The sequence below is a fragment of the Nicotiana sylvestris genome, chromosome 4 (genome assembly GCF_000393655.2).
Source record: "Nicotiana sylvestris chromosome 4, ASM39365v2, whole genome shotgun sequence".
Classification (NCBI taxonomy): Eukaryota; Viridiplantae; Streptophyta; class Magnoliopsida; order Solanales; family Solanaceae; genus Nicotiana; species Nicotiana sylvestris.
Window position 1 is genome coordinate 166304658 of NC_091060.1, and position 14181 is coordinate 166318838.

At 36.7% G+C, this 14181-nt stretch overlaps 3 protein-coding genes across 5 annotated transcripts; 2 read left to right on the forward strand and 1 right to left on the reverse strand.

The window, feature by feature from the left end:
- Positions 1-945: 945 nt before the first annotated feature.
- On the forward strand, positions 946-6247 carry LOC104250147 (APO protein 4, mitochondrial). Of its 3 annotated transcripts, XR_011406990.1 has the most exons (4): positions 946-1297; positions 2700-4108; positions 5332-5440; positions 5543-6245. XR_011406990.1 is itself a non-coding variant. In XM_009806713.2 (2 exons), the coding sequence occupies exons 1-2, from the start codon at positions 1041-1043 to the stop codon at positions 3412-3414; spliced, it is 972 nt and encodes a 323-aa protein (XP_009805015.1). In that variant the 5' UTR covers positions 946-1040; the 3' UTR covers positions 3415-4426. The 3 variants fall into 3 exon arrangements, 1 of the variants encoding a protein (XP_009805015.1); XR_011406989.1 differs by having other exon boundaries at positions 5332-6247; XM_009806713.2 differs by lacking the exons at positions 5332-5440; positions 5543-6245 and having other exon boundaries at positions 2700-4426.
- Positions 5432-5959, forward strand: LOC104250148 (uncharacterized). The gene has a single exon (XM_009806714.2). It carries the CDS (start codon positions 5432-5434, stop codon positions 5957-5959), a length of 528 nt encoding a protein of 175 aa, XP_009805016.2.
- Positions 6248-6802: 555 nt separating the features above from the next.
- On the reverse strand, positions 6803-9624 carry LOC104250146 (arabinosyltransferase RRA3-like). Its single transcript, XM_009806712.2, has 2 exons — positions 9060-9624; positions 6803-8111 (listed from the first exon to the last, which is right to left on the reverse strand). Exons 1-2 carry the CDS (start codon positions 9219-9221, stop codon positions 6996-6998), a joined length of 1278 nt encoding a protein of 425 aa, XP_009805014.1. The 5' UTR covers positions 9222-9624; the 3' UTR covers positions 6803-6995.
- Between the last annotated feature and the right edge of the window lie 4557 nt (positions 9625-14181).

Sequence of the window (14181 nt, forward strand, 5' to 3'; positions counted from 1 at the left end):
TCTCAAAGAATCACATGTAAAAATCTTCTTCCACATTTTTAAGCGTGATTAACAACATTAGATGCAAGACGGAAAGGAATTTCATGGATTAGGTAGCAAATAAGGTGATGAAATACAAAAAAAAAAGATACAATATTCAAAAAAATCTAAGCAAAAAAGGAACTTTTTCAAGGGGTATAGTTGAAATTCATTGAAAACATATAGATAAGTCAATATACAAAATTTGAGAAAGATTGTACGTGATTTGGACTGGTTTTGTATCAAAATTCGTAACTAAATCGAGTTCAAAAGATTCTTCTGCGACACCTGTATCAAACATGTATCATGCATGTATCTCACACACAGATATACATGGATATACATGTGATACACAATTGATACAACTATGATACATATGTGATACACAGTATGATACACATATCATTTTTTTCATGTTCAGTTTTACTTCGAATTTTCAATTCAAACCACCTCAAAACTTCACCAAATCATCCCAAAACTGAGATTCAAGCTCCTTAAGATGTACTCAATCTATTCTAGTAACACTCACTCAAAAGAAAGCAAAAACTTGACCTTTTTTTTGTTACAAATAGCTAATTGGCTAATATTAGTAATAGTTAACTTTTATGAATTGACCAATTTTTGTAATGAGCTACTTATAAATGGACATAGGTGGCAGTATAAATTTATCATATCTTATCCCATCAAATTTGGTATTATGTTATCCTATTTTCTAAGTGGTATAAACAATCCATGCATTACAATTCCATAATTATAATTCCAGAATAATTTAGTCCGCGTACCAAACGACCCCCGAAACACCAAATATGTAAAATCCCATAAATATCTATATTTACTTTTGCCTTAAGTTTGCTTGCTTCAAAGTTGTTGCAAGTTTCACGCATACGTAAAGTGGCTAAACTTGTAAAAACACAGAAACTTTGGCTATGCGTTAAATGGAGATCCTGAAATCGGCTATATGTGCACTTCTTCCTCCCTAAGGAAGGTGACTAGGTAAGCTCGCTCAGATCCCACAGGTGGCCATGAGGAGCCGGAAACTATGGCAGCATAAAACGATGATTTTCAATGGGACGATGGAATTTTACCGATTTTACAGCTCGAAACCAAAAGTGGATTTGAAGAAGCTAAGGCCAATGATTCTGAAGAGGATTGAGAATCGGGCTAAAGATTATCCAGTAAAATCCATGGTTCCTGTTGCTGAGGAAGTCCTTAAGGCTCGAACTATCCTTTACCATGGCGTTTCTGCCTTAATTCAACGTTTCCCTACTTGGGCATGCAAGTAATTTCACCCCCTTTTGCTCTGTTTATTTGATTTAAGCCTATTTATGTGTTAAAGTTGTTATCTTTATTCGATCTTATTGCTGACTTTAGATTGAGGATAGTTTATGCGTTATTTTTTTTTTTTTAGCTTATAGGGGTTTTGAAGGGTTCTGGATATGCCTTGGGACCTCATGTGGAAATAGTAATCAACTTTCTCTGTCCCAATTTATGTAGCACTCTTTTCTTTTTAGTCTGTTCCAAAAAATATGTCACATTTCTATATTTAAAAATAATTTAGCTTAAAAGTTTTCATTGTACCCTTAATGAGATGATTTATAGCCATACAAATATCTAAATTTTGTTCTAGACCACAAGCTCAAAAGTCTTCTTCTCCTTTTTTAACTTCGTGCCAAGTCAAATGGTGCCACGTAGCTTGGGATAGAGGGTATTGTTTGGGATGGATTAAAGATTATGAAGCTTTTGTTTTTAGGGGACAAGTGAAGATTATGAAGCTTTTTGAATGTGGAGATTGAGCGAAGTAGTTTAAGTAAATAACCATCAGGCCAGGCTTAGTCATCTTAGGTTCCGGAGAAGTTTATGTAGCTGCAGAAATCAAAATAGTGAAAGAACTTTGGGAACTTAGCCCAAAGAAGGCCAAGATTTTGCGATTGTCTTGCAAGCTAAATGTAATCTTCTGCATTTAATGTCGCTCAAATTTTCTGCTAGTTGAAACATTCTTTCTTTGAAGAGTTAAATTTACAGACGAGATATCTTTAGTTTGTATGGTGAACGTGCGTATTGGGACATGTGGGGCTTGAATTGGATATATTGATGTTGGAGCAAAGAGGTGCTTCAAATATTTTCAGGTTTCTGGCTTTGATAAATAGAGCAGAGGTGTTTCATCCCTTAAATAGGTACAAGATTAAGTGCAAGACAGCAAGAAGATAGCAGAGATAAATGCAACACAAAACGATAGCAAGAATTATAAAAGAAACAACGGATTTGGTCAAAACAAGAAGAAAATAGTGATGCACTTAGCAAAGTGTTGAGATATCTAGAACTGAAGATCTGGTTCAATCTGAGGCATGCCTATGTTTATCACATCCTCTTTTTCGTGGAAGCTAGGGCAAAATTATGATGTCTAACTTGTTTTTTCATAATATTTATCTACATATATTAGCTTTGAATTGATGCATAGTTCAATTAGAATTTATTCAGATAATCATCTGTTGTTTTGATGCTTGTATTAGACTTGGCTTGTTTTTTGGCATGTTTATGTCCGACTTCTAGTTGTAAGAAGCCATACCATCAGATACATTTGTTTTACTGACACACTAGTTTCTTCTTTCACTCTTAATGAAAGAAAAGTGGTACTGGACGAGACTTCTTCTAATCTCTAAAAGGGTTTTATTTTGTTGTAGATATTGTCCAGAAGTATATATTGGTGAGAATGGTCATCTAATTCGAACTTGTCATGGTTACCGGCAGCGTGCTAAGAACCAGGCTCATGAGTGGATTAGAGGAAGCTTGAATGATATTCTAGTCCCAGTAGAGGCATTTCATTTGCGAACTATGTTTCAGAACGTTATCAATCACCAAGAACGATTTGATTATGATCGCATTCCAGCAGTTGTGGAGCTGTGCTTGCAGGCAGGGGCTGTTCCAAGTGAAGAAATTGTATGTGGAAGTAGTTTGCCCTCAAGTGATCCTTTTCAAGCTGACTCTCTGTCTGATGACGATCTGTTGTTGTTGGGAAGAGAAACTCTAAAGGCATGGGAAGCACTTAGATCTGGAGTTCAGAGACTATTGTTGGTTTATCCAGCGAAGGTCTGTGAACATTGCTCAGAAGTTCATATAGGACCTTCTGGACATAAGGCTCGTCTTTGTGGCGTATTTAAGTTTGAAAGTTGGCGAGGCAGTCATTTCTGGAAGAAGGCAGAAGTGGATCATTTGTTTCCTCCAAAAATAGTATGGTACCGCCGACCCCAGGACCCTCCATTGCTCCTGGATGATGGCCGGAACTATTATGGGCATGCTCCCGCTGTTGTGGATCTGTGTACTAAGGCTGGAGTAGTTGCTCCTTCCAAGTACTATTGCATGATGAAAGTTGAAGGACTATCGGCACCATCTCTATAGCAGGATAATGGGATCTTTTCCTGCTCTTATTTACCCGATGACCAGAATGTGTGCTTAAATTGAATGAATTCTCTGAAGTTGGACTTGCTTTTGTTCATTTGGGCAACCCTACAACTTAAGTGGATATAGACTGAAGATTGTGGTTGTGCTGAATCAACGTTGTCTTAGCGCCAGAATATTTCATGAAGACAGGAGTATCTTGTAAATATTCATGGGAGGTTTATTCTTATTATACCTACTCCATTCTCATCAATGGAGTATTACAGTTTTTTGTTGACTAACCAGTTAAATCCGCCACTGGATACTTCAGATCCAAATAGGGAGAACCAAAAAGAAGTACAATGATGCACAAGGAAGAGAAAAAGCAGCTGAAAGTGATGTTTCCAGGACTTAATTTTTACTCTTCATGGTCACAAGCGCTTTTGCTCAGACCATAGTTCACATTGCATAGATTCTGCATCGTCGACATTGCTGGTTAATTATATAATCTTTTCAAGACTAGAAGCAGTTTTTACCATCTCAGAACAATTGTTCTTTCAAGATCACTGCTCTGTCAGTCTGTCTACTTTAGTCTATGGTGTTCTTTGGGATCACTTTTCTGTCTTCTAGTGGAATGAAGTTGTAACCTAACTAGGAGTGGTACTAAAGCGTGCAAGACTTACTGGTGCATATGCAACATGATATCGGACAGCAGGTAATTTGCACTGAAATGGAAGTTGATGTCCATCTCAATTTAGAAGAAACTTCTTTAGAGGTAGAATATGTCATCTAGCTGTCCGGCCCTTCCCCGGGTGCGCATAGCATGGGTCCTGCCCTTCCCCGGACCCTGCGTATAACGGTAGCTTATTGCACCGGGCTACCCTTTTTTATTTTTCATTTTCTATTATATACTGTCAACCCATTTTTGTGGCCATACATATAGTAACTTCTGTGATTCTTTTGACTCTGCATATTGAGAAAGCTGTCACTCACTCTAGTTACCTAGTAATGAAATTTTGGTTGATGAGCTGAACCTGGATTTAATTATGGTTGTTTTTCTATTATCTGAGCTCTTAAAGACTACGTATATGTAAATTTGAGGCTTTTAATCGAAGGAGCAGAAAACTTTTACAGGGTTGCATTCGATTCACAATCATTAGTTTTATTAACCACCATTCATTTAAGGGGAGAGGTGGTTGAATGCTTACGAACAGTTGCAGAGCCAAGATTTTCACTAAGTAACATCAAAATATAAAGAAGAAAACTTACGAAAAAGCCAATGGGTAATCAATACATAATATATACATACATAATATTTATCAAGCTACACAATGTAATTTTTCGATGAGGTGCCAATTGACACCCCTTGAGTACATGTGGCTCCGCCACGGTGTGCGAAGCGACAAAGGTAGCTAGACAAGACTGGAAATAACAAGATTTATGAAACCCAAATAACTTGGAATAACTTATGATTTTTCGTTATAATGACAATTGTTAGATTTAAGTCATGCTCGAGAACTTAAACCAACTTAAGAGCAGTGTTATTAAAAGCCATGCTAAGTAAGGGATCTGCTTCATGAGCAATGCCTTCCGCTTCAGATAAGAGAAAATGAAGAACAATCATTTCTGTGAATCTCAAATTTTTGATAAGTTAGAATTAATTTCGGCATTATTATATATTTTGGATGTTGAAAGTAGTTATTTTAACTGAAACTTGATGATTAAAGTACTAAAGTCATATATCTATGGTATTTCTCAACTTCCCGAATAGTGTGTGTGTGTGTATTTTCTTGGCGCAAAGTAATCGTTGCAAGTGACTTTCATTGCATATAAGCATTCACAATTGTCTGGTGTAGCTCATTTGATATGTGTGAAATGAATTCTGGCCAAAAACATGCAAAGTTTAAAACGTAGACTAACTAGTGGCCAATTCAACAGGGTGGCGTGAAGAAGAATAAGAAGAAGATGAAGTGCTCCAGCTTTGATTTACATGATTTGAGTTTCTCACACAAGTCACAACTATCCCATTTTTCAGGCAATGCAAATTGTAAGAAAATCCAAGAATGCAGTTCCTGTGAAAACATTCTTTATAATCCATGGATCTTTCATCACAGAACAAGCACTCAACAAAAACAAAACAAAAATGCAGGTGGTGGTCGAGATTATGACAGGAACAATCTTTCATGTCCAAGTAGGCGACAATGCAACAGTGCTAGATTTGAAGATAGCAATACAGAATCAAGAAAACCTTCCCGGTGATCGCCTCATCCTTTTGCTCGACAAGGATGGTGATCATATGATGATGAATGAAGATCAAAAATCCCTTAGTGAATACGGGGTCCAAGATGGCTCTCGCCTCTACGGGTTTTTTAAGCTCCCTCAGGAAGAAAATGATGACGATGCTGATACCGGTGATGACAAGGTCATGGATAAAGATAGGACTGAGAGTGATAGTGAGGAAATGAAAAATGACAACGCTGGTAATAACAGTGGCAGCTCCACTCCTAAAACTCCATATGAAGAGGATTCTGTTCAATCACCTGAGTATGTTTCAGACTCAGATTAGCTTGAATTAGCTATATGAATGAATCACTGTAGTATCCATTCTGCTTTATCCAGTCTTATTCCTGTTAGCTACTAAATTATTAAGTGTTGTATTGCAGTCACAATGATTTCCTAAAATTTGAAGTATCATCCTTCTTACATCTAGCTTCTTCTTTCTTATGATAATCTAGAAATATGTATTAGGTATTCGGGGAGAAAGAACTCGTAGTGACATCTTCATGTTTCCAGTAGACAACATGTACCATGTTTCTGTTTCCAACTTTAGCCTCGACTTTGAATTACTCCACGTTAGTAAGGGAACTAGAGTTGCATAATGGTTTCTACAGTGTGATAACAACACTATTTCTCTTCTTGTATTACTAGTCGAAATGTTAATACAGAATGCCAAAACAGAGTAAGAAATGTCACTATCCAATAAGATATCTAATAGTTTCTACAGAGTACCAAACCATCATTAAAGACCATGCTTCTACTGGTAATACATTCATATCTAAGTGCTAAATTGAAGTATCTGATAATGCAACAACTCGAAAAATCCTTGAACAGCAACGAACAATTCCTATTTGTCCAAGGATAACACAGCTCCGGGTTGAAGCTGCATCGACAAACTCTAGTACCTAAACTAAATCAAGTCATCTAGTATTTCTACATGCATCATAAAAAGGAATAATCTAAGTCATCTAATATTAATAACTATATGATTCTAATTGAGGAAGGTAACTAATCCACCTAATGGTCGTTTGATCTATTAGATCCCTTATTGTAATGCCACTGCAACTAGAATCCTGTTGTGCTTCAGTAGCTACTCAGGAGAAAAGATGAGACAAAGCACAATCCTGCAAGATTTTCGAATAGAACTACTACTATGGTGAAAGAGAGACAAGTTTTGAACATAGAAGCAAAAGTTGGTTGGTATTACACATTGATCCAAAAGGGAGAATCAACTGAGCTACCTGTATGTAAAGACAAAATAGTACGACAGAGAATATAGCTGGCCTAGCTCTCAATGTAAGGTCCAATTTCAGCAGCTGCTGCTATTATTCTGAACCATCTGGGAATGCATCCAGCGCATCCTGCTTGCCGTTGACATAGTACTCAACAACTGCTTTCATTCTAGGAAACTTGTCCGGGTGATAGTTTACATGAACTATAACCGGTTTCAACTTCTTCAGATTAGCATCTTTTCTTACAGTCTTGAATAGGACCTTGCTATTCATGAACAGATAGATATCCATTGTTCTCCTGGAAGCATAAAGGCCAACATACCCGGGATGTGATGGAAAGGCGAGCTCTTCATTGAAAACTGCCTGGTCCCAGGAATTTGGCTGCTTAGTAAGCCGATCAGCAACCCGATCTAAGAGCTCGATTGAAGGAATCGTTGGCCGGATATAAAAGAAGCCAGAATTATAAACCCATATCCTCATTGTATGTGCATATCGAGCCCAACCCATTGAAGGTTCATCGAAAACGTCATTATAACCATAAGCTGTCATATTATTGTGACCGTCAGACATTGATTCGACATCTGAATCCCGATATAAATGATCAAAAGGATTTTGCAGATACACAATATCGACGTCAGAAAGGAGGACACTGTAACCAAGCTGCAAAAACTCCCTCAAAATTCGAAACTTCAATCCTGAGACAGCATGGTTGCCTCCATTTTTTCCAATAAAATCGACATTATCATCAGGATCTCTTTTATAAAAGGGGACATCATTTTCCTTGCAGAAATCCACTATAGCATCATCCAACGCCACAACCAGATAATTGGGAATACCCACTTTTTTAATACTGTTGAACCAAACCTCCAGCATGGATCTAACATTTGAATTGGCAAGTGCAACTATGACCTCTTTGCTAACTGCAATCTCTGCCAAGATCTTTGCTAATCTTGGGTTCACCGACTCATCGGGCACAACAGGAGGGTTAGTTCTCAAACTTTTGACAGTTCCAAAAGGCCCAGCTTTCTGAGGTTGACTTGACACCACAAGTTGCTCCTGAGCACGACCGTTTCCCTGAGCAGCCACCTGAAGCTTTTGATTTAGCTCTCTCACCTGCCTTTGCAACTCTGCATTCTTCTCAGACAACTTCCTATTCTCGGAATTCAACATGTTTACCCGCTCCGTGGATTCACAATTGGATGAGCCAACCTAGGAATCAAATTGAATCTCTAAAATAATTTAACATTGATCAAGCAACATTCAAGCATTTTATATCAAGTCCAACGTAACAACAATAACCATTATCAAAGACTTCATAATCAAGGTTAGTCATATTATATAGCAATTAGGTATACAGACAAGAAGGGTTGCTTTGATGGTAAGCAACCTCCACTTCCAACCAAGAGGTTGTGAGTTCGAGTCACCCCAAGAGCAAGGTGGGGAGTTCTTGAAGGGAAGTATGTCGAGGGTCTATTTGGAAACAGCCTCTCTACCCCAGGGTAGGGGTAAGGTCTGCGTACACACTACCCTCCCCAGACCCCACTAGTGGGATTATACTAGGTTGTTGTTGTTTAGGTATACAGACACATGCATCTAAGTTCAAACATAAATCAAACAAAAAGATAAGAGCTGGACTGAATTCCTAACAGCACCCTAATCATTTCATATACATTACAACCACTTTCATGCAATTTAAAGACATAATCATTTAGGATTTAAGCTATGTACACTAACAGTGTAATAAATATTTTACATCATCAATGTAATTTAACCCGTTATAGCAGGCAACTTACCATTTAGGGATTGTTATGCAAATAGCTAGCAAGATTCAACGTTTACTTTTTTTAGCCGGTATACATAGATTATACACAATTATACATATATTATACATCGGTAGGCTAGTTTTAGTTTAAGAGATTAGGTGGGCGGCTATTTGGTTAATTCTTCTACCATCTATTTATCCTAGGTTATCAATCACTACAACTGCCTTTTAATAACATGATAGTGTAAATATTTTTTACACACTGTCAGTGCATACAACTTAAAAAGCTATTAACACAATTCAATAACAAACCCATTTCCTATATAAAAAGAAGACATACAGAAAACACATAAAAGTAAACAAATTTGCAAAAATGGCAAAGTTTCAAGACTGACCTGAAGATTGGATTTAGAAAGAGGGTGAGGTGGATCGGGAGAGAAGAATCCATTAGGATACAAGAAAGCAAAGACACAGCCCAAAAGAACACCGATCGCAATTGCTGCAGCAATTCGAGATCCTCTTATTGATTGCCCATACTTCTCCCTACGACCCGCCATTTTTCCGTCACACCCAAGACACAATTTTTTTCTTTTTTTTGAATTACACAAAGTCCTTATTTTCTATAGCATGGTGTAAAGATTACTCAAACTTTTTAAAAATTAAAAAAGAAGAAAAAACACTGCTTGGTAAAAGAAATGAAATGCAGAAAATGGGTGTACAAGATTAAGCTGATATGGGTTTTGAAAACTTTAAAAAGTTTGGATCTTTGATTATGGAAATGAATCAAAGTCTACGAAGTCTTCTCTGTATGTAAGAGGAGAGAGTGTAATCGGAAGGGGTTCAATGGGTAGTGGCACCGCTGTGGTTAGAATATTTTATTCAACGTGGGTTTTTAGTTGGTGTTTCGCGGACCAGGTTGTTTGTAATGAAGAGCTGATTATTCTGTTTGTTCCGATATTTGTATTGGAGGCCGACTAATCTACGAGAAAGAGCTCCTTATAAGGATATTTTTTTAATTCTGAGGACTTGAATATGAGACATGCGATTATGGATGAATAGGTGGGCATTTGGACATAAGTATAAAATTCCGAAAAAGTGATTTTTTAAAAAGTAAAAATGGTATTTTGGGTTATTTTTGTTTTTTTTTTGAGCGATTTGAAGTGAAAATTTTGATTTTTTTTTATATAGAGTTTTTCAAATTTATGAAATTTCGAAATTCATCTTCAAGTGAAAATTAAAAATTTCATGGACAAACACTAATTTAAAAAAAAAAGTGAAGAATTTTTTTTATGGCCAAACGAGTCCTAGATCTTATTCATCGGTGAACGATTGTGATGTTTATTTTGGAGTTTTTGCAAAATTGCTCTACCTAATTCTGTTGACTCTCTTAACATGCAATTGTAAGGAATGAAACACAATCTTCGTTCCACTTCCAGCCTTCTTCCCGAGGCTTATATTTGGCGAGAAATATGAGCTGTTAGTTTATTGTTTAATATGCCTCATCATTGCCTTTACAACAGAGTACAAGAAGCCACGGTTTGAAGCTTCATGTTTATACGTAAATTGGTGTTTAATTTTCAAATATCTCTGTTAAGTTTTTGTTTTTGTTTTTTCTATCTCGGGGCTTATATTTGTTTTCCTCGACTTTGTGTTACAGTTGTTGGAGGTAATTAAGAGAGTATCAAGGAACAAGAAGATTCGGTTCTTGCACAACAAATGTGGATGTAATTCAATATCCTTCAAGACATGATAAGACACAGTTGGTGCAATCTGATTTTTCGAGAGAAGAAGAAAGTTTCTTTTTGAAAGATTTCTCATTATTGTGGAGGGTGCTTGAGTTGATTAAACAATTCCTCTAGCAAATACGGCTTAAAATATTATTAAAGTAAAAAAAAAATAGTTTCTTCTTGTCACGACCCGGAATTCCCACCCTCGGGAGTCGTGATGACGCCTACTCGTAGAAGCTAGGCAAGCCACGAACTTAGAAATCTTTAACTCTTCTGTTTTAATCCTTTTTACAACTTATATTAACAAGTGATAAACATCTAAATGACAGCGGAATACGAGATTTAAGCGGAAGTCTTAAATAAATATAAAACCAAAATGTTTCGAAAGTCAGCACATGCCTCTACCCAGAAACCGGTGTCACAATATCCACAGACTACTAAGAGTACTACATACAACAGTTTGAAGGGAAAATAACATTATTTGTCTCGGATACATGAGATAACAGAACATAATAAAAGATAGAGGAGTCGCCGGGCCTGCGGACGCCTGCAAAGCTACCTCGGTGTCTCGGTGGACTGAAGGCTGGCTCCCCTACTGCTGTTGATCAAGTGCCGCTCCGGTATCTGCACAGAGTGCAGAGTGTAGTATCAGCACAACCGACCCCATATGCTAGTAAGTGTCTGGCCTAACCCCGGCGAGATAGTGACGAGGCTAGGACCAAACCCCAGATAAACCTGTGTAGTTATATAATATATGGCGGAAAATAAACAGGAATAAGCAGTTTAAAATGGGAGGGGGTACATGCTTCAGGGAAACATATCAAGGCCAACAAAAACTTAATAAAATATGAAAGGACAACTCAATATCTACAACCATACAATAACAATATTGTTGCGGCGCGCAACCCGATCGCTTATCATCTAACATTGTTGCGGCGTGCAACCCGATCCAATATAATATCTGTTGCGGCGTGCAACCCGATTCAATATAATATTTGTTGCGGCGTGCAACCCGATCCATATATATATATATATAATAATGTTGTGGCGCAACCCGTTCCAAATATATACCGTCAACAATAATCATACTTAACTATCCCGGCAAGGGATCAACAATAGACTACACCATCCCGGCAAGGGAACTCAACAGTACATGTATATACGTCCCGGTAAGGGAGAAACATATTTAACCAAACTTGTTCCAACATCTAACTACCTCGACTATAACCCAACTGGTTTCAACACCTAGCTCAAAGAATCATCAACCTAAGCGTCAGTAATATAAATTAAGAACACAATGCAAGGGAACCTCAACTCAACAATAGCCCGGAAAGGGGGCAACATAATGATCTCCTTTCTTTCTCACTTTTACTTCACAACTCGAACCAATGCTCTAGAGTTTCGATTATCACTTATACTTTTACAATTTGTTATACAACTGGAGCCAACGCTCCTCAATGTTTATAGGTCACAATTCCTTCCACAACTTTACACAACAAATAGAAATCTTCATCAAGGCATGAATAATACAACGAGATCATGAAAATCACAATATAAGACTCACGGTCATGCTTGACACCAACGCATAGATACTCGTCACCATGCCTATACGTCGTACTCAACGAGAAACAAAGAGCAAAATAGGACACAACTCCTAATCCTTCAAGCTAAGGTTAGACCAAATACTTACTTCGATGCCACCAAATGTCATATGGACTTACTCGTGTAATGAAATCATCAAAATAACCTCATGAACATCAAATTAAATCTCGAGATCAATGAAATTTTCTCAAAACTTCTTTAAACATAAATTTTTGCAATTTAAGTCTGAATCAAGTCATGTGACATTCGTTTTTCACCAAATTCCACAGAAATGTCTTAAATCATATATAAGACCTGTACCGGGCGCCGGAACCAAAATACGAGCCCGATACCATCATGTTCTAATCAAATTTCATTTCAAATTTCTTTAAACAATTCCAGAAAACAATTTCTTTTAAAAATTTATTTCTCGGGCTTCGGACCTCAGAATTCGATTCCGGGCATACGCCCGAGTCCCATATTTTCCTACAGACCCTCCAAGACCGTCAAATCACGGGTCCGGGTCCATTTACCCAAAACCTTGACCGGAATCAAATTAGCTCATTTTATAATCAAAACTTATCGTTTTTCACAGATTATCATATTTAAGCTTTCCGGCTATGCGCCTGGACTGCGCACGCAAATCGAGATGGCTCTAAATAAGGTGTTCAAGGCCTCAAAACACAAAATTTTCGTTTTAAAACAAGTGATAACCTTTTGGGTCATCACATTTCTAGAGGTGCTTGATGTACACCGCAGGTAATGTTGGGCGAAGTGAAATGGGCTTCCTAAAACTGCTTGGCCATAGTGTTAACTGCTAATTGTTCCTTGAACTGTTCATTCAGGAAGTTCTGCAAGACATATTGATAGTTGTTGCTTGTTGTTCTCTTTTCAAAGGAAAGGAATAATTGGATGTTCACTGCCTGGATAGCAACATTCGAAATATTGAGAAAATAATCCTTGCGTTCCTTTATAACTCCTTCTGTATATTTGACATGTTTTTTTCCCGGAGGATATAATCAATTGTTCTTCTCTCGAGTAGTTATTTTTTTCCACTAAATTCATATGGTGTGTTGTTGAGACATTATTTATTTTGAAGCCTTCATTTGGAGAAATAATGAGGAAGGATGCTCAAAGAAAGAAATAGCATGCAATAAAGCTTCATCAAGTTCAAGTCCTCATACGACTATACTTCTATGTCTGAACTATACTGATGTATTTTTGTTGGGAATGTATATATAATGGTTCTTGAAAATTAATTCCATTCTTGTTCCAAGATATGGTAGAATTCTAACGTCGTCCAATGCATGATATAGTGATATGCCATAGAAATCTCATCTTTGTGGCTATGGAGGAGTTTATCACATTCTTTTCGGGTAACTACTTTGAATATTGGCTAAAACAATAGACAGTTGTACTGCATATTATGCTTCTTCTTTTTTTTTTGTGAATTTCTGTTATGTTTATGTAGCGATGTTGTATCTATATACTTAGTGATTGCCGAGTTAATTTGAATTCAAATTGGGTTTTCAAAAATCATTATTTATTTGGATTGAGTGTTGTTGTAAATAATTGGGAATATGGTTTGGAGTTTATATCTCAATTTTGAGGGGTTTTGGTGAAGATTAGACTTGATTTTGGCTGAATTTCAGATTGAAACTCGAAGAAGAAGAAGAAGAAGAAGAAGAAGAAGAAGAAAACATGACATACATTATATTACAGCAATTGTAGAAAAATTGTAGACTGTTGTTTATTTATTTTTGAGCTTTTGTGTTTTTGTGTTAAAAGTTTTGATGGGAGCTTGTTATTCCACTCCGTCTGTTTTGGAGCTAACTTGTGCAGAGGAGAAGATATTTTTTAAGTTATATATATATTGCTATACCTTTAAATTCAAGAAAGCATGGTTGTATTGTATTTAAAGAGGTGTGAATTTGTAGAATAGATTGAATGTGAGGAATGAGTCAAATAAAACTCACAATGACTTGTTTTCTACATTTAATCTACAACAAAACTACATATCATTTGAAGAATTAATATGAAAATACAGAATTTCAATGTTTCTACAAATTATCTACAAAATATCTACAAACTGTTCATAACAGAATTTATCTTTCTTTTCATGCATGTTCGTCTGGAACACTAAAGTTACTTGATATGCCAACATCTCCCATTATAGAGGAATACAACTTATCTACAATTTTCTACAACT

What these genes read in the sequence shown, in the direction of transcription:
- LOC104250147 (XM_009806713.2), top strand. Translation starts at nt 1,041, where the DNA reads ATGAGGAGCCGGAAACTATGGCAGCATAAAACGATGATTTTCAATGGG. An exon ending in TTCCCTACTTGGGCATGCAA is followed by an intron (nt 1,298 to 2,699) that starts GTAATTTCACCC and finishes ATTTTGTTGTAG; the next exon opens with ATATTGTCCAGAAGTATATA.
- LOC104250148 (XM_009806714.2), top strand. Translation starts at nt 5,432, where the DNA reads ATGCAAATTGTAAGAAAATCCAAGAATGCAGTTCCTGTGAAAACATTC.
- LOC104250146 (XM_009806712.2), bottom strand. Translation starts at nt 9,221, where the DNA reads ATGGCGGGTCGTAGGGAGAAGTATGGGCAATCAATAAGAGGATCTCGA. An exon ending in TTTCTAAATCCAATCTTCAG is followed by an intron (nt 8,112 to 9,059) that starts GTCAGTCTTGAA and finishes TTTGATTCCTAG; the next exon opens with GTTGGCTCATCCAATTGTGA.